The sequence below is a fragment of the Saccopteryx bilineata genome, chromosome 4, assembly GCF_036850765.1.
Source record: "Saccopteryx bilineata isolate mSacBil1 chromosome 4, mSacBil1_pri_phased_curated, whole genome shotgun sequence".
NCBI lineage: Eukaryota > Metazoa > Chordata > Mammalia > Chiroptera > Emballonuridae > Saccopteryx > Saccopteryx bilineata.
The window spans coordinates 87,794,029-87,816,746 of record NC_089493.1 but is presented as its reverse complement, the minus strand read 5'-3'; the positions used below and the strand labels follow the sequence as shown (position 1 = coordinate 87,816,746).

The window sequence follows — 22,718 nt, the reverse complement described above, 5'->3', positions numbered from 1 at the left end:
TATTATTTTTCCCAATTAAGAGTTAGCACACAATATTGTATTAGTTTCAGGTCTACAACAAGTGGTTAGCATTTATATACTTCATGAAGTGATCACCCAGTAAGTCTAGTACCCATCTGACCATACATAATTATTACAATATTATTGTCTAATATATTCCCTATGCTGTGCGTTACATCCCTGTGACTTTTATAAACTGGCATTTTGTAGTTCTTAAATCCCTTCACCTTTTTCACTATCTCTTCAACCAACCTCCCATCTGGCAACAGTCTATTCTCTGTATCTCTGAGTTTGTTTTTGTTTTGTTTGTTAATTTGTTTTCTGTGACTCCACATATAAATGAAATCATGGTATTTGACTTTCTCTGTCTGAATTATTTCAGTTAGCATAATACCCTCTGGTCCATCTTTGTTGTTGCAAATAGCAAAACGTCATACATTTTTATGGCTAAAAAAATGTTCTATTGTATGCATGTACCACCTCTTCTTTATCCATCCATCTATCAGTGGATACCTAGGTTGCTTCCATAACTTGGTCATTGTAAATAATGTTGCAGTGAACACAGGGGTGCCTAGTATTTTCAAAGTAGTGTTTCAGATAACTACTCAGAAATAAAATGGCTGGATTGTATGGTAGGTCTGTTTTAATTTATGGATAAGCCTCCATACATTTTGCACAGTGGCTGCACCAATTTACAATCCCACCAATAGTCTGTCCATTTTTAATTGGATGGTTTGTGTGTTTTTTTAATGTTAAGTTGTATGGGTTCATTATATATTTTGGATATTAACCCCTTAATGGGTGTATTGTTGGCAAATGTCTTCTTTCATTCAGTAGGTTGCCTTTTTGTTTTGTTGATGGTTTTCTTTGTAGCTCAAATGCTTTTTAGTTTGATGTAGTCCCATTTGTTTATATTTGTTTTTGTTGTCTTTACCTTAGGAGACATATACAAACAAAAAAATTTAGTAAGGCCAATGCCAAAGAGTTTATTGCCAATATTTTCTTATAGAGGTTTTATAGTTTCAGGACTTACATTTAAGTCCTCAGTCCATTTTTAGTTTATTTTTGTGTATGGTATAAGAAAGTGGCCTAGCTTCTTTTTTTTTTTGCTCATATTTACTCAGTTTTCTCAGCACCATTAATTTAAAAGGCTGTTGTTATCCCATTGTATATATATTCTTGCCTCCTTTGCCTTAGATTAGTTGACCATATAGGCATAGGTTTATTTCTGGACTCATTATTCTGTTCCATTGATCTATATGTCTGTTTCTATGCTAGTACTATGCTTTTTTGATTACTGTAGTCTTGTAGTATAGTTTACTATCAAGTAATGTTATACCTCCAACTCTGTTCTTTCTTCTCAAAATTACTTTGGCTATTTGTGGTCCTATATAAATTCTTAGGATTAGTTATTCTAGTTCTGTGGAAAAAATGCCATTGGCATTTTGATAGGGATTGCATTCAGTTTGACAATTTGGTGTCAATAGAGAAAACTGGATTTATTGTGCCATGAGGAGAAACTATAATAGGTCACTATAGAGTCTAGAGCATAAAAAAGGAATCTGCTCTCAGAAAACTTTTTAAAAACAGATCCCTGAATCATCTTTCATTTAATATTGGGGAAGTGATCAATTTAATCAGATCAGAGATTGCATAACTGAATGGTCATTAGTGCAAAAAAGAATTAGGTGAGAATAATAATAAGCACCTATTCCCTCATACCTATACTTCCCCACCCTCAACTCCCAACTATTTTCAAAGCTGTAAGTCAGTTTCTCTTTTTTGTTCCTGGAGATTAAATAAAACAAAATGGAATGAAACAGCAAATACACTTACTCTAGGCCACACATAGGAAAACCCTTCTGTAGAAAAAGCCTTTAGTAGCTATGGTAAGGACACTGGCTTTGTGAGTGAAATGGGAAACTGAGATTTTCAGCAGAGGACACCTGATCTAACTCGAAAGCAATCACAAGCAAAATTATTGTCCACCGAGTATGGTTGTGGACATTCTTAAGAAAGAAAGGAGCATTATGCTGGAAATTATGAATTACTTTTCATCCTATTCATCCCAAAGTCAGAGAGCCAGAATAGTGATGGCTAGCATTTATGTCTAGCCAATCAGTAATAAGTGCCATTTTTGACTGCCTAGCATGTTATTCAGTTATCCCTCACATTCAGTACATCCAATAGTCACAACCACCTTGCAAAGTAGATCTTATCATTCCACTATTATGGAGAAGGCCCAGTAGAATTAAGTGACTTTCCAAAGGTTTTTTGGGGTTGTTTTTTTGTTTGTTTGTTTGTTTGTGTGTGTGGCAGAGACAGAGTCAGAGAGAGGGACAGATAGGGACAGACAGACAGGAAGGGAGAGAGATGAGAAATATCAATTCTTCGTTGTGGCTCCTTAGTTGTTCATTGATTGATTTCTCATATGTGCCTTGACAAGGGAGCTACAGCAGATCGAGTGACCCTTTGCTCAAGCCAGTGACCTTGGGCTCAAGCTGGTGAGCCTTGCTTAAATCAGATGAGCCCGCACTCAAGCTGGTGACCTCAGGGTTTTGAACCTGGGTCCTCCATATCCTAGTCCGATGCTCCTATCCACTGCGCCATTACCTGGTCAGGCACGAAGTTCTTTTAATTAATAAATGGCAGAGCAGAAATTTGACCCACGTCTGCCTGACACAAAGCCCAAGCTTTTTCTATTATACTATGCTGTACCTGCATTTCACTTTGTCAGAACAGCTGTCCAGTTGGAAGGTTGAGCCCCCACTAGCTACAGCATGATGTGAAACCATCAAAGATCTGACTACAAAGATTCTAATTCAGCCAAGCACTGTGTTCCCTTTGCATGTAGTTCTCATAACTATGTGGGAGGTAAGAATTATCATCTTTATTTGACAGAGGGGAAAACTGGAGCACAAAGTACATGCAACTTGTTCACAACTCTTCAGTAGCAGAGTTGAACTTCAAACTTGGCATTTAGTTATCTTGAATTCTGATTTGCATTCCTTGGGCCTACAACCATTGAATAAAAAGGGCCATTTCTGCTTCATTTGATAGGCCAGAGAACTTAGAATTTTACAACTGTTCCTGTGGGGTGATTTTATAACTAATGAGACAATGGCCATGGCATGAACCAGGAAACAAAATTCCAAGGCACCAAAGATTTTACACAAAAGCCAATGGCCTTTATTCAGTAAAGGCTACATTAAATAAAGTCCACATAAATATTTCTTAAACAAACAAACTAAAAAACCTTCTAAAGACGCCATGTTGCTTTCTTTCTATGACATAGAATTATGAAAAATAACTTGTTTTTTAATGAAGAAAATTAAAGTTTAAGAAAAGCACCACTGTTCTACCAATGACAGAAAAATTATCATATGCTGTAGGTAGGTCATCATGCAAACTTACCACTCAACTTTTATTCACATTGTCACAGTGTCTATGTCACCTGCATAAAGAAGTTTGAAAGACAGAATTAACGTTAAGTGAAAATTCTCATTTTTTTGGTACTCTGATTTGTTGTCTTTGTTGCTTTTATTGTCTGAAACTATTTAGGCAACTTCTTTAGTCCCCTGATTTGGAAAATAATTCTATTCAACTCACTGCAATGAGATACATTTTTTTGAAAGAAAGAGGAGAAAAACGAGAACGGTTGGGGATGCCTGTTATTTCTGTCTTTCCTGGTGCTGTGTCGGTATCTGACAACTTCTCCAAACTTCCAAGAAGCCTCCCCTCCCCACCACCACACATGTAGTACCAAATTTAAACGGAAAGGAAGCACCTAAATACTGCTATCCATGAGGCTTTGTAGAAGCTTAAATAAATCCCACACACAGATTCAAGGCCACTGCCAGCCAGCATTGTAGGTAAGGACAGTTTTTGTCTAAGCCTTGCCGTCCTGAATTTCCATGCTGCCTCTCACGCTCTGTGCCTGGTACCGCTGTGGTGCGCTCCCGCCACACGGGCACCCTCGTTCGCTGACCTACAGAGTCTCCCTTTACAGGCGGCAATCCAGGCTCTGGATTTTTTTTTTTATGCTACTGTTTATCAAAAATTACTCAGATTTAACTTTATTCTCTCAGGTTTAACTATCTTCCTAAACTAATGAAAGTTCTATAGAGACCTTTGTCTGCCTTTTCCCCTGGGGAATCCCAAATACCTGGAATAGTGTCTGGCCCATGGAATGGAAGAACAGACCCACCCATATCTTTATGTCAGTTGCTACTAAAGACTTCACTCAGAGCTTACAGAGCAAGAGTTGACCAACCAGAATATACTCTTTGTCATACCGAGTTTTTGAAACATTTTTTTTTCTTAAGTTGAGAATATACATTTAAAAATCCAGCTTTTCTGGAAAGGGTAAAAGGTCTGGTAACACAGGCAAGTGCCTTCCCTTCCTACAATGGGCATGGCCTTCCCAGTTCCCTCCTGCTCCTGTTTGGCTTCCCTGTACTGAGACTGGGCAGCCCCAGTATTGAAAAGCTAGGGATCAAACTGTAGAATATTAGGATATTGCACTTGACCCTCTGTTACCCTATTTGTCGGATATATTAGAATTTGCATATGTGACTCTAGTCTTTAAATATCTTCCTTCCAGGTAATGTCTTTTTGTTTTGTTTAGAGCATTTTGAAGACTTGAAAATGTTTACTAGCATGGTTAGAAATTTCACACACTGAAGCAGGAGAAGTATTTTAGGCTGAGAAAGCTTCCAGGTCGTACAATGGAAGAGGCTACCTTTTTGTTCTGTACATAAACCCTTGGCTTAGGAAAAATTGAGATCTCTAGGTTCTTCTCATTTTCCTGAGGGCTCTTTTCCCCCAAACCCTCAGAGGTTATACCGTATGCCATGCCTCTTTTTATATTTGGATGCTGTGGTCACCGAGATAACCATATTCATAGAGCCATTACAAATTCTCATCTAATACTTAATTCAGCTGTGGAAGGATATTTCTTGTCACTAAATTCATATGCAGTCATGGCTTGACCACAGTCTACTTAACACAGAATGGAATCCGCCAGTTAGAAGCCACTTGGTGATGGAGAACAGCAGAGAGGCTCCCGGAGGACCACTCAGGCCTCGAAGAATTGTCCTCCTGTTTGACCACGCACATAACTAAGAATCAGTGGTTAAGAACAAACCACCACTGGCCCTGTCCAGTTGGCTCAGTGGTAGAGCGTCGGCCTGGCGTGCAGGGGTCCTGGGTTTGATTCCCGGCCAGGGCACACAGGAGAGGCGCCCATCTGCTTCTCCACCCCTCCCCCTCTCCTTCCTCTCTGTCTCTCTCTTCCCCTCCCACAGCCGAGGCTCCATTGGAGCAGAGATGGCCAGGTCGCTGGGGATGGCTCCTTGGCCTCTGCCCCAGGCACTAGAGTGGCTCTGGTTGTGACAGAGTGACCCCCCGGAGGGGCAGAGCATCGCCCCCTGGTGGGCAGAGCCTCGCCCCTGGTGGGCGTGCCGGGTGGATCCCCCTCGGGTGCATGCGGGAGTGTGTTTGACTGTCTCTCCCCGTTTCCAGCTTCAGAAAAATACAAAAAAAAAAAAAAAAAGAACAAACCACCAGTTTGTTTCACGTTTCAGGAAACTTGCTGTAGCCTATGAGATGTAGGTTACTTCTCTGAGTATAATTGGCTAAGAACCAGACTAATTCACAGAGATTTTTGCTAGCAGAGTGGAGGAAATAATGCCACAAAAGACAGCCACAACTATGACTTTCTGAAATGGTATACCTACCAAAGCCAAATCGTATTAATAAAAAAATAATTTTTGTTAGATGAGAGATACTGGACTTAGAGAATATAGTATGCAATCTTACTCTCACAATCTTTTTTAGCCTACATGTATATTCTAAATATACTGCTCACAAAAATTAGGGGATTTTTTAACACTTTCTATTCATTTTGAAATATCCCCGAATTTTTGTGAGTAGTGTATAAAGTTTTATATTTAGAAAACCTAGCATCTCTCTTTTAAGCAAATTATACTCAATATACACATTTGACTCTAAAATAATTTATTTACTATGTAGGCTCTTTCCATATTTAAGGCACACAAAAACGAGGCAGGTGGAATTGTTTCTTTCCCGGAGCTTACAGTCGGTTGTCCTACAATAAACAAATGAGTAAATGAATTAGTCTGACAGGTAGATAAAGGCTATGGGGGGGAAGGTAACAAGATGGTGAGGAGGGGGGAGGACGTGTGGCGAGGGCTGAACTTTTATTTAGTGAGGTCAGAGAAGGCGCTGCTTAGGCTGAGACCTGTTGGAGAGAGGGAGCCAGCCACTCAGAGACTATGGGTGGGGTGTGCCGGGGAGGAGGAAAGGCAAGTGTAAAGATGGCCCGCACAGGGGCCTCATATGCTAAGCATCTGCAAGGTGGCCAGCCAGCCTGGAAAGGACTGCGTGTAGGGAAGGGCAGCCAGGCAGCAGACTTGCGGGGCCTCTGGGACATTGTGAAGGTTACGTCAAGGCTGATGGCAAGCTTTTGGAAGCTTTTAAGCCTGAGTGTAACTTGATAAAATTTACATTTTAAAATAAATGACATTAATGATGATGAGATATTAATAATGCCTGTTCTGTCATTTATTGAGCATATATAATGTGCTAAGAACTTTACTATTTTAATTTACTAATTTAGTGTTTTAATTATAATTATTTCTCTTTTATAGCCAAAAAAGAGCATAAAATGGAAGAAAGTCACTTAGAGAATGCACAGAAAAGGTAAGCAGCTCCGACTTGGCTCTAGTTCTTTCTTTGACTAGCCATCTTATTATAATGATGGTGATGATGATTACTATCATGTCCATTCTACACTGCTTTGCATGTATAAGCACCATCCATTTCCAAAGGCAACTCTAGACCCAGTCACCCCCCTCCCTTCCCCCAGCCCTTGGCAACCACCACTCTGGTATCTGTCTCTGTGACTTGGACTATTCAAGTTACCTCTTGTAAGTGGAATCGTTCAGTACAGTATTTTTCTTTTATGACTGACTTATTTCACTTAGCGGAATGTCTGGCCGTTCCTTTGGCCCCATTTGTTACAACTATGCTCCCATGAGCAGTAACAGTGTGTGACGAGAGCCGGAGCAAAAGCACTGGAATGGTAGAGGGAATATTTTCCTTCAAGAAGCAGATTAAAAAGGGGGGAAATGCTGATGGAAGGAGACGTGACTTGGGGTGGTGAACATACAGTACAGCTACAGGTGATGTATTATAGAATGGTACGCCTGAAATGATGTAATTTTATTAACCAATGTCACTCCAATAAATTTAATAAAAAAATTTTTTTAAAAGCAGGAGCTCATCCAGAGGTGACTCATCTGCCCCATATATCATGACCTATTTTCATTTATTTGCCTCCCTCCACTGTTGGCTCCTAAACCATTTCATGGAAGTCTGGAACAATGTAATCTTTCTCAGTATCACAACCAGTGTAAATCAATTATTGCAAACGCAAGAGACTCACTATGCCAGTGGTTCTCAAACTTTTTGAAGTCCGGGCACATTTAAAATCCTACAAATAATTATAGGTACACTATATACAAATTTCTGATAAATATGTTATAATAATTAAGTCAAATATTAAAGAAAAGACTATAAGGTCCAAGCATGCTTTCATGGTAATTGAACAAAATAAATATGACAAAATTAAATTTATTTTGACATTAAAAAACATTTTTATGTTACATTTTTTAAGTTATGCTTTTTAGAATTCGTATAAAAGAGGGGTTGAAAATTTTAAAAACAACAAAAAAGTTATCTTTTTATATATATTGATACATTCTTAGTAAGATTTAGTAAATTTGGCAAGTTCTGGTGCAAATGGGTTAAGTTTTTTCATTCTTGTGTTTATGAGAAACATGAGCCTGATTTGTCCTAGCGATTTCTTCAGTGTTTGGGCAAATATTTGAAAGGCAAACTCTCATTTCCTTGTCAATACATTGAAGAATTCCTCTCTTTTTACTGTTAATTGTGTTGAGTGCAGAAAACCCCCACCATACATATCATCTTAACTTTACACCAAACAAAGGATAAAAGAACTTTGCCTCCAGTCTTTCTGGGAACATAGGGGGTAGTGTAAACAATCCAGCACCACAGCTTGACAGCCTTTTGCAACCTAATCAGGCAAGTGAGGTGGGGGATTGGGCAGACTGTCAGTTTACAGCCAATTCCTCACACCTCTGTCCCCCAAAAATCTAAACTCCAAAAAACCCTATTGGGTTTTTGGTTCCCAACAGGCACATATTTCTCTGGAATACCATAGGCTGCACCTGGAAATCTTCTAGGGTGCACCAGTGTGCCCTGGTGCACACTTTGAGAACCACTGCACTATGCCTTTCCTCAGATCCTAGAGGGTATCACAGGGAGAAGGGAACTGACCTCTCTGAATGGCAAACTCCTCCGGAATTTGTCAGAGACCTCAGACATCTGCTACTCAGCCTCTTCCCTACTTCAAGCCTCTTGTTTGCACTTCTCTCTCTTAATAGACATTGAGTGTTTGAGGCCAGTAATCACGGTTCTGATCCCTTCAAAGGGTTTTTCTTTTTGTTAGTTGACCAGGCTGATCAGGGGGCTGTCCCTCCTTAGAAGGGGGAGTAGGAACAGATTGAGGCATTCTCATATTCAGTGCAGAGAACTGAGATAAATTCTGCTGGTACAATTCTAAAATTAAATAAGAGCTAAGAGCTGGAAACAGCGTATATGGAAGAATGAGTTTTACAAATGTGTGATAAGAGGAGTTTATTAAATGCAAAATGAACAAACCTAGAAAGGAACCCTCTTCCTCCTGAGAGTTCTGAAAGCCTAAAGACAGTGTGTCTGCTGTGCTTGGACAGGTACTAGCATCTTGCCCTGCTTCCCACTGTATTTTCCCATAAAATTAAAATGCAGATAAAAGCAAGGTTAAGGTAAATCCTGCATCTTTCTAAGTGCAGACATGTTCTTGAATCCTGATTATCATCTTCACATGATAATCTTTGAAAACCAAGACAATGCTTCTAGATTTCACACGACTGTGCTTCTAGATTGTTTTGCCCCTTTATTGGCCTTCTCCCACAGTAAGCTTCCCTTCCTTCTTGTATAAAAGGAGTATGTCTGTGTTATATAGGTAATCAGCATGTATAAAAGAGACCCTTGGCCCTGGCCAGTTGGCTCAGTAGGTAGAGTGTCAGCCTGGCATGTGGATGTCCCAGGTTTGATTCCCAGTCAGAGCACACAGAAGAAGCAACCATTTCTTCTCTCCTCCTCCCTCTGCCCTTCTCTCCCTCTTCCCCTCCCAAAGCCAGTGTCTTCTTGATTGATTCTAGCATGACCCTGAGCACTGAGGATAGCTTACTTTGTCTGAGCATATCAGCCTCAGGTGCTAAAAATAGCTTGCTTGATTCAAGCATCAGCCCTAGGTAGAGGTTGCTGGGTGGATCCCAGTCAGGGTGCATGCGCAAGTCTATCTCCCCTCTTATCACTTAGAAAAAGAAAGACCCTCAACAAGGCCTCACAGGTGTCAGGCCAAACAGAAATTCAGTTTCTGGGGCAGATGTCAAATTTCTAATACTTCTTCAACATTCTTGGGTAAGGAAAAGGGGGCCTACCTTAGAGGGGCTGGAGCTGCTGCTGTGCATTAGCCATGCTGAGGGGGGTCATAAATTCTGGTTGTCAGCGTTTTCCGTGACTTTGTGGTGAAGGTAGTCTAGCTTTCATGTCATTCATGAAATATGTCCGATCCCATCTTTAATGTAGAAACCACAGTTGTTTGGTTACACTCTTGAAGGAGGTTGGTCAGTGTTGCAATATTCATGTGAGATTTAGGAAATTCTTATGTTTTATTCTCAAGAGAAACAATTTACTCTGAGGCAAAGGAATATTTGCTTTTCCCAAGCAGTTCCTGAAGGCGCACATGTAAAACAATAAGTGGATGTGTTCAGCCCCGGCCTCTCAACACTATGGAAGTAAAACCGTTCAGTCGGCCACGAGCTCTTTGATATAACCATTGTCTGTACTTTAAAAATGTTTAGCTGAATTGAAAAGATACAAATCAGACAAGGAATTATATCAGGAAGAAAAGGAGTCAGGAAATAGTTTAGAGGGAAGGAAAAAAATTTTGTGAAGCATGATCAGAAATCTATCAACTTCTTAAAGTTAAAAGCAAAATTAGAGTCATCTATTGGCAAATAGAAGTTTGAAAAAGCACAATCACCTCCTTGTCTATGGAGAAATTCTCCTGCCTGTTAAATATCAATAATTTTCATGCCCAAATTTCAGAAAGGTTTCAATCATCAGTCTTCCGTGAATCAAAATTGAGTTTGAAAGGAATAAGACAGTTGTGTCTGGGGAGGACAATAGTCTAGACTTGACTGGATAGTTGTCGGCACACCCGCTAGGTCTTAGCTATTCCAGGAGCAAATGACTAACTCGCATTGCGATCAAATCAGGCACATCCTCGGAGCCTCCTCTCTGCCACAGTGACAGGGTGCCAAAGCCAGGCCAGTCTCTGGGACTCTGTTTATTTTGGTTCTTCTGAAGAGGTTCACTTGCCTTCCAAAACACATAGGGGGAAAAATGCTGAAATTCTGTCTTTCCTTTAGTTTTCACCTCCTTTGAGGGTTAGTAAGCAGGACCTTGCAGCTCCCCAGAGGGAGTGGTGGTAAGGGTGGTGGTGAACTTCAATTTAGTGTCAGGAAAAGTGAAGCCAGAGGATGATGATGCATTTCTCAAGCTCTGCAATAACTCCCCAAACAATGCTGTCATTCTCTGCCACAGCACCCGTGTGTGCAATGTCTTGGTTTCCGATCTAGGCTCCGAATAAGGCCAGAGGTGTAGAAGTGACCCAAGAGGCACAAGGCCTGCAGCTTCTGTCCTCTTCACAGTAGCCCGCTGGGAAGTAGGGAGCCTTTTTTGTTCCTTTGGAGACTCAAGGAGGGAAAGACTTTCTTTTCTCTCTTAATGCACAAATACATCTGTTACCATATGGAAGGTGAGCATAAGGAAGAGAAAACAGTAATAATGTGTTCTGCTAGGGGTAGCACATGTTATGTGTGATACAGGGGGCAACTGTGTCTCAAGTGGAAACAGAAAAAATAATAACTGTTTTATTCCTTTAATTGATTGATTTTAGAGACAGAGGAAGGGGGAGAGAAAGAGAGAAACATCAATCTAATGTTCTACCCATTTATGCATTCAGGATTCTCGATGTGCCCTGACCAGGAATCCAACCTGCAACCTTGACATATTAGGATGATGCTGTAACTAACTGAGCTACCTGGCCAGGGACTCACTGTTTTATTTCTTGACTGCGAGCATGAGCCACAGAAGGATAAAGAGGAAATAGCATTTCTCCGAGAATCAGGGGACCCTAGACATAGGTTCAACTCTGCCAATAAATAGAGACAGTCTTTCCAGGTCTCTCTTTTCTCATCTGTAAAATGAGAACATTGGACGAGTTGACCTGTAAGTCTCTTCCAAGTCTAAATCCCCAGGATTCTATAAGAAAATCATGGTCTATTCCTGTAGGTTGCATAACTCTCTACTTGTACATGCTACGAGAAATATAATTTTCCTTTTGAATGAAATAAAATTAATATGGCATAGAGTATACATTGGTTTTATCAGTATGTTGCCTGCCACAGAATTAGGAGTCCTGTCTGGATGAAAGTGGATGTTGCTACTTTCTTCCATTGCTGGTTTTCTGCCAAAATATGCATGTTTGGTATTATAAGAGAGTCCTTTAAGAAATTACTGCAGTTATTGCCCTTCTCCACTTATACACTTCTAGTCTTTTAATAACTGGGAACCAAAATTCCCTGACCAGTAGTTTTAATTTGCATTAAAAACAGATTTATTATTTACAGAAGCACAAAGAATTTATGGGGCTCAGAGCTGCAGCTCCAGCTTGGATCTCGCCTAATCATAGCCATGGAATCAATTAACAGTTCATCTGTGAAATGTGATAAAATCTTATGAGATACATATTGGCCAATAACTGAGAACGAGATGAAAGTATGCTCTATAATAGTAACAGGGCTTCAGGGTTTTACAATCGCCATTGAATAGAGTTCCATTAGGAACTCTGTATTCAGGATGGCCACAAAAAATGCTGTCTGAACAGATGATAGAGCATTGAGTAGTAATAAACCTGGCCAGCCATTCCTGCTTTGATTAGTTTCCAACACCCTAGAAAAGGGAGCCATTTATTTAAGTGTTCTTGCTCATGGCAAATGAGCTTGTGAGGCTCGGGGTAGGTGGGGGTGAGTGGGGGTGGGTGAGTGGGTGGGTGGAAAGATTGAGTGCAGAGCTATAAATTGCTGAAAAGCTAGTGCCTCCAGGAAGGGCTGCTTGGGAGGCCCAGGGAATCTGGTGTGCCGTGAGCCTCCATGGGGTAGGTCAGGAGGTTCTTGGCAATATCTGGGAATCTACTTTGCAAAGTCTGGACCAGATTGGAGATCAGTTATTCAGATCAAAGATGATTTCCCATCCAAACCTTGCTATGCCCTCAGTTACACACACCTATATGTATATTTCGTACATTGGTGGTTTATATTCTTGTATCATATAAAGCTGAAAACATAGCCTTCTTAAAGATCATAGAGGCTCAGTCTCTTATTGTACCCTTGAGAAAACTGAGTCCAGTGCTGAGTGATTGACCGCAGATTACAAAGGCGGGGGATGTCAGAATAAGGATGAAACAGTCTTGATTTTCCATGAAACACTCCACAGATTAATGATTCCCATGGGCTCTCTAACTACTAACCACTGCTAATGCTGCAGAATCAATGTCATCACCGCTCCATGTCATCATTAAATTTAGGTGAGGAGTGGGTACGTGATGTAGATTTGAAGTAAAAATCAAACTCAAAAAGTTTTACCTACAGACCCCCTGGAATTATCCGTGCTGGTTTTTATATGGATAGGACATGTCCAGGAGTGTCCCCAGCCAAGTTGAATTTCTTGGAAAGTGGATTTGAGCAAATAGGTTTACTGGGGTCCAGGATCAACCACAGTCACCCTGAGACAGAGAACGGGCATGTGGGAAACTGCCCCCCCCCTCCCCGTGCGCGTCTCCTCACCCTAATGGGCTTTGGTGTTGACAGTTTCTCACCCTCTACCTCACTCAGTTGTTTTTTTGTTTTTTTTTTCTCACTGCCTGTTGCAGTTTTGAAACGACAGTGGGATATTTTGGGATGAAGCCAAAGTCTGGTGAGAAGGAGATCACCCCCAACTATGTGTTTACGGTGTGGTACGAGTTCTGCAGTGACTTCAAGACGATTTGGAAACGGGAGAGTAAAAACATATCTAAAGAAAGGTAAGGTTCTAACCGCGTCATGAATACTCCCTCGGGGAGTCTAGGAAACAGCCTCCTCAGACCTAACGAAGTGTACACATCTCACACGCGTCAGGGTTGTCTTTCAGGCCAAGTGGAGGTAGGGGAAGGATTATTGCCTCAGGGCTCTTAGAGAAATTCAGGGGAGGCTTGCTGTCCACACAAGCAGATCCACTCAGGTGCTCTGATAAGTTACACTTTCTTAACCCCTTCCAATTACTAGCTAGTAAATGAAAGGGGAGCTGTGCTAATTTGCAACAGATTGCTTCTCTGTGGATTTTCATGTTGGCCCAGGCTAAATGAGGCAGCCTTGCTGTCGCAGACAGTACAGACAAATAAAAGTGAATGCTTTTCCCATTAATATACTGAACTTGCATCAAAGGGAAATCGCGGAGAGTCAGGCCACACTTAACATAGTGTTGAAGCCCCGCTCTGGATTTACAGTGCCACTTCTGACTCCCTGTATCCTGCTGAGGACATCAAACTGTGTGCCGCTCAGCCTCATTGCAGCCTCCTGATTTTATTAGTTGGGGGTAGAGGGGAAACCTCAGCTCTGAATACAGGGAGGGAGAGAGTGTGTGTGTTCGTTCTTAAGAGACTGAATTTGGCCCTGTTTATCAGAAGGAAAAAAAAGCATTTCTGCCTGATCACTGTTTTGCTCAGGTTGCCACTGTCTACAAAGAGTGTCATGGATTTCAACTTCAAACAGTTCTTGCTCCTGCAGAACAGATGCATATGAGTGTCATTCACAGTGGGGTAGAAGGAGACAAAACAATATTCTACAAATTAAGGGGAGTGGTTTATTTAATTATAGCATCTCTATCTCAATAAACATTAAGACCTACAATTTCTTAGCTCAATATCTTTGCTCTTTACTTTGTAAATATATTGCACCTTCAAAAGCTATTTTTTAAAGCAATCAAAATTTAGAGATTTTTGACCCAGTATTACTAAGTATCTATTTTCTTGGGGAATTTTGCTTTAAATGCCTGCTTTCTTTCTCAGGAAGTCAAAGGGTTTTAAATATGTTTATTGACAGGCCTTCTCCATAACCTCTTTGGGAACATGGGAATTAAAGTGAGTCCATCCATTATTTAGAGAAACTGAAGCAGAGAAATGGTTAAGTGACATCTTTAAGAAAATAGATTGTTGATAATAACATGGAAAAAATCCTAAAAATCTTGACATCCAACTCCTTTGCTCTTGCCCTGCAGTCACTTGTAACCCTTTCAGTTTCTGTGGACTAAATTCTGTTTGTGAGCTTCGCAGGAGAGTGGTGGCCAAGCCCCTCTCCCCCTCCACGTCCTCACGTGAACACCAGACACCCAGCAGTGGGCGCTGAATGGGTGGCCTTTGCTTACAATTTTGCACCTCACATTTTGAGCATAAGCCTTCGAGAACTGGTCCTTGAAATTGGAGCTGTAAAAAATGCTCCAAAAATACAAAAACAATAGAGAGGATAATTCATTGCTTTTCATTGTAATAATCATCTGTTGCAATAGTCAAGTACATTCTAAGTTAAGGAGTTTTTCCCCTATTACTGAAGTTAGGCCACATAAATTCTGGATCTGCAGTGGAGGCAGTGTTCTTTATAACGACATGTCCTCGGATAACTAGCCATAGGCACTTGCAGCGGGGCTTCCGGGGTGCAGCTGGTGAATTGCCCACTTCACACTCTGTAAACCAACACCTTTCAAGGGTCATGACTTCATAGGGCCCTTTTCAGTTCTTCCCATTGAACGATTTCAGGGTCTCTTCCTTCAAGCCATGCTGTGCGAGATGGATCACCGAGGTTTCCAACCTAAAACAACATCCTCGAGAGTTAATGACGGCTCATAAAATATTTTTGGAAGCAGCTTGTTTACAAAAATCTATTTGCTAAGAAATGTTAGCACATTATGTTTATCACTGCTCAGCCAGTTAAACAAATTAATATCCCAGGTTTTTTTTTGTGATGGGAGGATTTTTTTGATAATTGTTCTCTGTCTGCTAAGGATTTTAGCTTTTACACTGTTGGAATCACATATGGTTGTGGTAAAATAAGCAAATTATTTTACAATTCTTCTATTGTAATTAAAATGAGAAACAATATGATGACTTTCTTTTGACACCTAATTAATGATGTTTGATATTATCATTTTTAATACTATTCCCAGAAATCCAATAAATCCCAACAACACTAAATGTCAGGAGATAACATACAAAGTCATCTTCAAAGATGAAATTCAAATGAAAACCTGATGGCTTGGAATTATGAGGAAAAAGAAAACAATAGTTTGGATCTCATCGAAAGAATTTCACCTACTTGATTTTTAGATGTGTTTGAAGCCCAACTCAAACCCCAGATGTAAGGAAAAATTAAGGATCAATAATAATATTTTCAAAGGGACAGATTTACTACTAAATGAAGCAGAAGTATTGAAAACTACCTTCAGCCCCTTGAGATCAATTTTAGGTGGTGGAGATTGTTTACTTATTTTCTTGTCCTGCTTAGTATGGCTTCCATGAATACACACTACCCTGATGCAAAATTGAGTCAATGTGGCTCCACATCAGGGTAACAACTGCTCCTTGTAAAGCCTAGAACAGTCTCTAAACACATAAATGCCTGAATGGAACCATCCAGTGTCCTTGTGCCTCATGAGTGAATGAGAAGCCCTACCATCAAGCTGGTGTCAAGGCATGGTGCTGTTTGAGTAGAAGAGACATATTTCACTGTCAGTAGGGTTTACCTGCAGAGTAATGAGACCTAGGAGAAGAACAAGCTGCTGTAGGATGGAATGTCGAAGGCATCAAACTGTCCTTGTCATTGCAGCCAGAATTAAGAAAAATGGCAAACCTCTGTGTCCACGCACAAATCCAGAACACCTCACTCCCTAAACCTTCTCTCTGTGACCCACTCAATGCTCATGCTGCCCCTAGAACTTCTTCCCATCCTCCAGTGAAGTGCACCAGGCCCTCTCTTACCCTTTGTGAAAGCAGGCAGTGAGTAGCCAGTGGTGTGATAAAAACCTCTAGACAGTTAGAAACCAGCATTTTTGTAGGCCATTTGTTTGCTATGTGATCTTCAGCTAGTTACTTACTTTTACTTGGGGGACCCAGCGACATATGTATATATTTGGAGGAAGCAGGAGCTAAGTGTTCACGGTGTTCTCTTGTAGCTTGAAATCTCTATAAATCTAGAAACAACCTTTCTGACATTTCTGAAATATTCTTTACCTTTAGTCTTGAGCTCATTGTCTGCATTGGAAGACATTTCAAATCGACATCTGGCAGTGAGCCAGGGAGACATTTGGGGCAGGGAAAATTTTCATTGCTCTCTTGGAATTGGCAGCTGTCTATAGCTACCTTATCGTGTGGCCCCTGTTCTTCCCCTAAAATACTGAGATCACATTTTTTTATTGAAAGTCTACACACAAAAAATATTTTCCTCTGCTCATCTGTAGCCAACATTATATTATATTTACTGGTTTATGAAAGTTTGAGATTTTTATACTCAGGAACAGCTCTGCTGCCCTGGCTGGCTGGCTCAGTGGATAGGTCATCAGCACAGTGTATGGATATCCCAGGTTCAATTCCCAGTCAAGACACACAAGAGAAGTGACCATCTGCTTCTCTCCCCATTTTCTCCCTCTTTTCTTCCCCTTCTCTTCCCCTTTTCTTCCCCTTCTCTCCTCCTTCTCTTCCCCCTCTCTCCTTCTTCACTCTTGCTAGTGGCTCAATTGGTCTGAGTGTGGCCCCAGGTGCTGAGAATAGCTTAGTTGATTCAAGCATTGGCCCCAGATGGGGGTTGCTAGATGAGTCCCGTTCAGGGTGCATGCAAGAGTTTGTCTTACTATCTCCTAAAAAAAAAGTGTCCTGCCTGACCTGTGGTGGCGCAGTGGATAAAGTGTCAACCTGGAAACGCTGAGGTTGCCGGTTCAAAACCCTGAGCTTGCCTGGTCAAGGCACATATGGGAGTTGATGCTTTCTGCTCCTCTCCCCTTCTCTCTCTCTCTCTGCCCTCTCTATAATGAATAAATAAAAAATAAAAATAAATAAAAAAAATTAAAAAGTGTCCTCCTCTCACTTTAAAAAAGAAAAAACAAAATAAAGAAATAGCTTTGCCTCAATTTTACTTTTTCATGCACTTATTGCACATATGCTCCTCGGTATGCCAACATTCAATGAATTTTTGTAATACACATTTCTTCCACCTATTAAGTCAGCAGATTATTTAAGCACATGCATAATTGCAAGGAAGAACCTAATATTTGCTCCTACATTTATTACTATTCTTTACTATTTTTCTGCTTAATTATTCTAGGATATAGGACCTTTCCTTATAAAATTTTCCACCAGTTAGGGTATCCTAAGACTACTCCCCACATGTGACCACAGATGCATACATAGAGGCCACAAACCACTACCACCCCATAACATGAGCTATGAATTTGCCAAGAGGTAAAGAAGTCCCAGAGGAGTCATGACTCCAGGAATAAAGTGTTGGCAAATAACTCATCCCAAGCCAAAGCAAACTTTAAAAGTGCCATTTAAAAACCCATAATGGGTAAGTAATGAGTGAATATGGAGTTTGGTGAATTTTATGTGAAATGCAAATAAGAAATTTTATTATATACATACCTATAATTTACACCATTTTTTTTTAGTTCAGATAAATACTAGCAGGGTTTTTGTTTTAAGTATATTATTTGAAGCTATTATGCTTAATATGCAACTGCAGTGCCCTTGATGGCAGATAGTTCAGAGCTATTGCAAGGTTATCCCCAAAGCTGTTCTCAGAGCTCCCTGTTGCTCGGGTCGCTTTAGGAGCAGGAGTTGGGGACTTAGGCCCATCATTCAACCCACAAAGGAGCCACTGATCACAGTGTAGACATGTAGGAATTCCTCTCTTTATATGAGAAAGTCATTCCTGGAAAAGGTTCCATGAACTAAAATTTTTATTTATTGAATTCTTTTCCTACAGACATCCATACATGATCATCACAGTAACTTCTGACCAGTTGAGCTTTGTTTTCCCCCAGCCCTCTGTTAGGTGGCTAAATGGTCTGTACACACTTAACTCTAAGAAATTTCATATTTTAAGGGACTCCTTTAATAATATAAATCACCTTCTAGTTAACTGGCAAAACTTTGAATTTTCCTAAGTCACATTTGGAGGCAGTTCTCTACAAATATACAAATGGTAAATGTCTCAAAGAGCTATCTTATCTAAAGTATTATCCTAATTATGAAAAAAATAAAACCTGCTTATTTCTCAAACAATAAATTTAAAATGACTCTGCAAAATTAAAACTATGCTGTGAATAAGCAGAGAAGATAGTAGACTTTAAATGGTAAGATTTAGGGTCTGGCCAGGTTGCTCAGTGGATAGAGCACCGTTCCAGTGCGCTGAGATCATAGGCTCGATCCCCGGTCAGGACACATATAAGAAGCAACTGATGAGTGTACAACTAAATGGGACAGTGAGTTGATGCTTCTCTCTCTCTCCCTGCTCTTCTCTTTCTCCCATCCCCTCTTCTCACTCTCAAATCAATGGGAAAGAGTTTTTTTTTTAATGGTAAGAATTATAAAACCATTGATTAAAAAAAACAACTAAAATACCTCTTTTGAGTTCCTTTCCTTTGGAAACTATTGTTCTTGCTTGCTCTTCTTTTCCTTCTAATTTTTTCCTTCTAATTTCTTAAAAGTTTATGTTAATTTTTTCACTTCTTTTTCCTTTGCACACACTCGCTCTTTCCTCTCTCATTAAAGATAAAGCCTCAGTTGCCATAACAAAAACCAAAATAACTGTTGCTTAAACAAGAAATATTTATTTTAATTTTATATAATAATTTAAGTACAAATTGTTTGAATATCGGGGTCTCAGGTTCCTTCGGTCTCGTGGCAGCCATTATAATTCACAAGGTTGAGGGTAGCCCATATCACATTCACCAACACCACTACTGCCAAGTTCTGGCCAGTAGGAAGGGGAAGGCACACCCTTTTCTTTTAAGTGTGTGTCCTGGAAGATGTATTCATTACAATGGGCAAAACTTAGTCTCATGGCTATATACAGGGAGACTGAAAAGGTAGTCTTATCTCAGAGCCATATTCCCAGCTACAGACTCATGGGTTCTATTACTAAAGCCAGCAGGAGAAAAGGATGTTAAGACCATTAGCAGACTTTGCCTGACATGTTCTGTTGTTTTCTATAACTGATAAACTAAAGGGAAGAGAATTAGCCCTATATGTCTAAGTTTGGTACTTATATTCATTAACTTGTTGGGTCCTTGAAAGAGCAGCCTGAAAGAGGGTGTATTGCTGTTTCACAGGTAAGCGCAGGAGGGAGTAAGCGAATTGCCGATGCCAGTTTCACTAGTCCAAAGCAGTAATGGGAGGACGGACCTGGGTCTTACTTGACACTGAAGCCTGAGCTCTTTCAAATGTTCCATGTTCTCTCCCAGACTGGAACATGAACCTCCAAACACTTGCCCGTAATTGAGTTTCCAATCTCATTATATCTTCATCCTGCGTGTACCCACCATGACAACTCGCTGTCTCTCACCCCTGCATATTCTTGCCATGAATTCTCATTGGATAATTTCTTTACATTGCACTGTCCCTGATTATTTTCTGCTGGTCAAATGATAGTCATCTGTTAAAGACTACTTCCAAAATCAGCTTTTACATAAATTTTCTCAGTTGCCTCTAAGTAGAACTACCTCTTCTTCTGATCTCTGACAGCATATTTTCCTAGCAGTTCATTTCCAACTCATTATTTTAACAATTATGTACATTTTTCTACATGTTTAAAATAAACCCATTTCTTATTCTGTCTTCTATGGTGCCTTCTTCAGCACAGAGCCTAATAATTATTTATTGATGTAGAAAGAGCCTCACAATGTAGAACAAAATGATTTTAAGTGAGCATTGAAAATCCTAGGCAGTGTGAGAATTTGGAGGAGGAAATGACCCCAAAGAAATGGAGAGCCAGGGAGGGTCTTAGACGTTCAGTCATGAACAGGACCAGCCTAAGCAGGAAGTTGTGGAGTGGATTCAGAAGCCGCAGGGCAATGTTGGAGACCAGCAATTCCCAAATCTGGCAGGTCTTCCAGATCACCTGGAAAACCTTGCAGAAATATGAACAAATCTACGAAACTATAATCCCAGGGACTGGAGTGTAGGGATCTGCGGTTTTAGAAACTCCCCCCCAGAGAAGGCAGTGCAAGAACACATTCTGTGTTTGTTCACCTCAGTAAATGGCTCACCCACCCCTTACTTCAATGGATCAGGTAAGCTTTGGAGGTGGGAGGGAGAAGGACACTTCCCCAGTAGATCTTGCTACATTCTTAGCCAAGTTTAGAAACGGCTAGACTGAGGTGACCTGGAAGGAATCTTCCAACCCAGATTTACCGGGATTTTAGGTAGGAAATGAGCTGGGCAGAACTGGTGAATTCAGCTAATTAGAGAAGAAAGGGGTTAGGATGGTCTTGGAGATCACATGGCAAAGGCCTGAAGCTGGGAGGCTCAGCACGCTCTTCGGAAGAATCGCACAGGGTGGTTTCGGGGCCAGCCTGACTGGTGCTCTCTGTGCTTTCTGTTTTTCTCTCCGAGTGCTCGGCCGCAGCAGTTTCTCATGCATTTGCATTCCCATAATATAAGTTTGCAGCTTAATCAGCTTGATTTAAACACATGCTTTTAAAATACCTATTATATCTCATTTGCTATACAAGCTATGAGACCCTATTCTAGAAGAATTTAATCTAGTGATCACATACTGTCTCCTTCCTTCATGAAGTTTTTCCCAATCTCTGTGAGCTGTCTTTCCTCCAGAATTCTGGGACGATGTGGTCTCTTCAGTTTTACCACCAGTGATTTCATTATTTAAAGGAGGAACTGTTATAGATACTTTCTCTTTTAAAAAAAAATCACAAGCCCTGGAAGACAATGTCTTGTATTTCTTTGTTTTCTGTCTAGTATCTTATATTTCCTTATTCATATTAGGTGTTCAATTATTATTTGTTGAACAGCCAGATCAGGTGGTGGCACAGTGGATGCAGGGGTCCCCAAACTTTTTACACAGGGGGCCAGTTCACTGTCCCTCAGACCGTTGGAGGGCCGCCACATACAGTGCTCCTCTCACTGACCACCAATGAAAGAGGTGCCCCTTCCGGAAGTGCGGTGGGGGGCCAGATAAATGGCCTCAGAGGGCCACATGCGGCCCGCAGGCCGTAGTTTGGGGATGCCTGGAGAGTGTTGGCCTGGGATGTTGAGGACCGAGGTTTGAAACCCTGAGGTTGCCTGCTTGAGCACAGGCTCACCAGCTTGAGCAAGGGGTTGCTGGCTCTGCTGGAGCCCCCGGTCAAGGCACATATGAGAAAGCAATCAGTGAACAACTAAAATTCCGCAAATATGAGTTGATGCTTCTCACCTCTTTCCCTTCCTGTTTGTCTATCTTTGTCTGTCCTTCTCTCTGTCTCTCTCTTGCTAAAAAAAAAAAATGTTGAACAAATAAACAATCATGGTGATTTCTTTTGCCATGTTGAAATTAATTACGGAATTTTCTGTCTGCTGCTGATAGAGGACTGATCTTATTTATTTGGATTTTGGTAGTGGAATTCCCCCAATACATCCCAGATGGCTTTCTTTAGTTCAAGTATTTACAATCTTAAGACCATTGTTAAGGAGAATAGACATGTTCAGAACAAGAATGATTAGTCAATGGAGTGAAACAATCACCTTCTCTGTTCTTGACTGTATTACTTTCAATTTGTCTTAAAAAAAAAAAAAAGCTAGAAAAAACAAGAAAGTGAAGATCCTTGGATTCATGGCTGTGCCAAGCCTCAGACCTCTTTGGAGCTCAAATAAGAACCTTAGAGAGCATCTGTCTGCACTCTATTTCCCCAGCTTGGCAGACAGCAGTGGAAACCCAAAATAAGTCTCCTTCATTCAGCTAGAATATTTCTAAATTGCTTATCTGCGAGCCTCCTGACAGCTCCTGCCTTGGGCATAGACTCGATGGAACAGGGGTCGGCCTGGGAAGTATGATTTAAGGGGCGCCAGAGAGGCTGCCTGCTCCACACAGTCTCCCCTGTTCCCTCACCCTTTTGTTTCAGTCACCGTGCAAACAGCCTCTGATCAGTTCTAGTTTTTGGTGAGACTCGGTAGGTGGTACAGGTTTCAAAATCAAAGAGGGGGGGAGTTGGCGTCTACAAGCACATGCATGTCTTCATTATCGGGATTGGAAAGGCCTTCCTACAACTAGCCGCGCATTGCAATTAAATTTGCAGATTTATGACACAGGGCTGACTTCAGTTTCCAATCTGTCTCCCAGACACCTACCTCTCCCCGAACAAGGAAATGCAATGCTGTTACCTTTCACTCCGCACCTAAATTGCCGGGCGGCTCAGGGTGTTTCGTC

The 22,718-nt window shown here is 40.8% G+C and overlaps 1 protein-coding gene across 4 annotated transcripts in view; it reads left to right on the top strand.

The window, feature by feature from the left end:
• Window positions 1-22,718, top strand: part of FMN1 (formin 1) — a 458,403-nt gene that overhangs the window by 410,556 nt on the left and 25,129 nt on the right. For all 4 annotated transcript variants that reach the window (XM_066277223.1, XM_066277221.1, XM_066277222.1 and 1 more), the window contains 2 exons: window positions 6,672-6,723; window positions 13,148-13,297. In XM_066277223.1, the coding sequence (XP_066133320.1) occupies window positions 6,672-6,723; window positions 13,148-13,297 (202 nt within the window). The remainder of the gene's footprint in view (window positions 1-6,671; window positions 6,724-13,147; window positions 13,298-22,718) is intronic.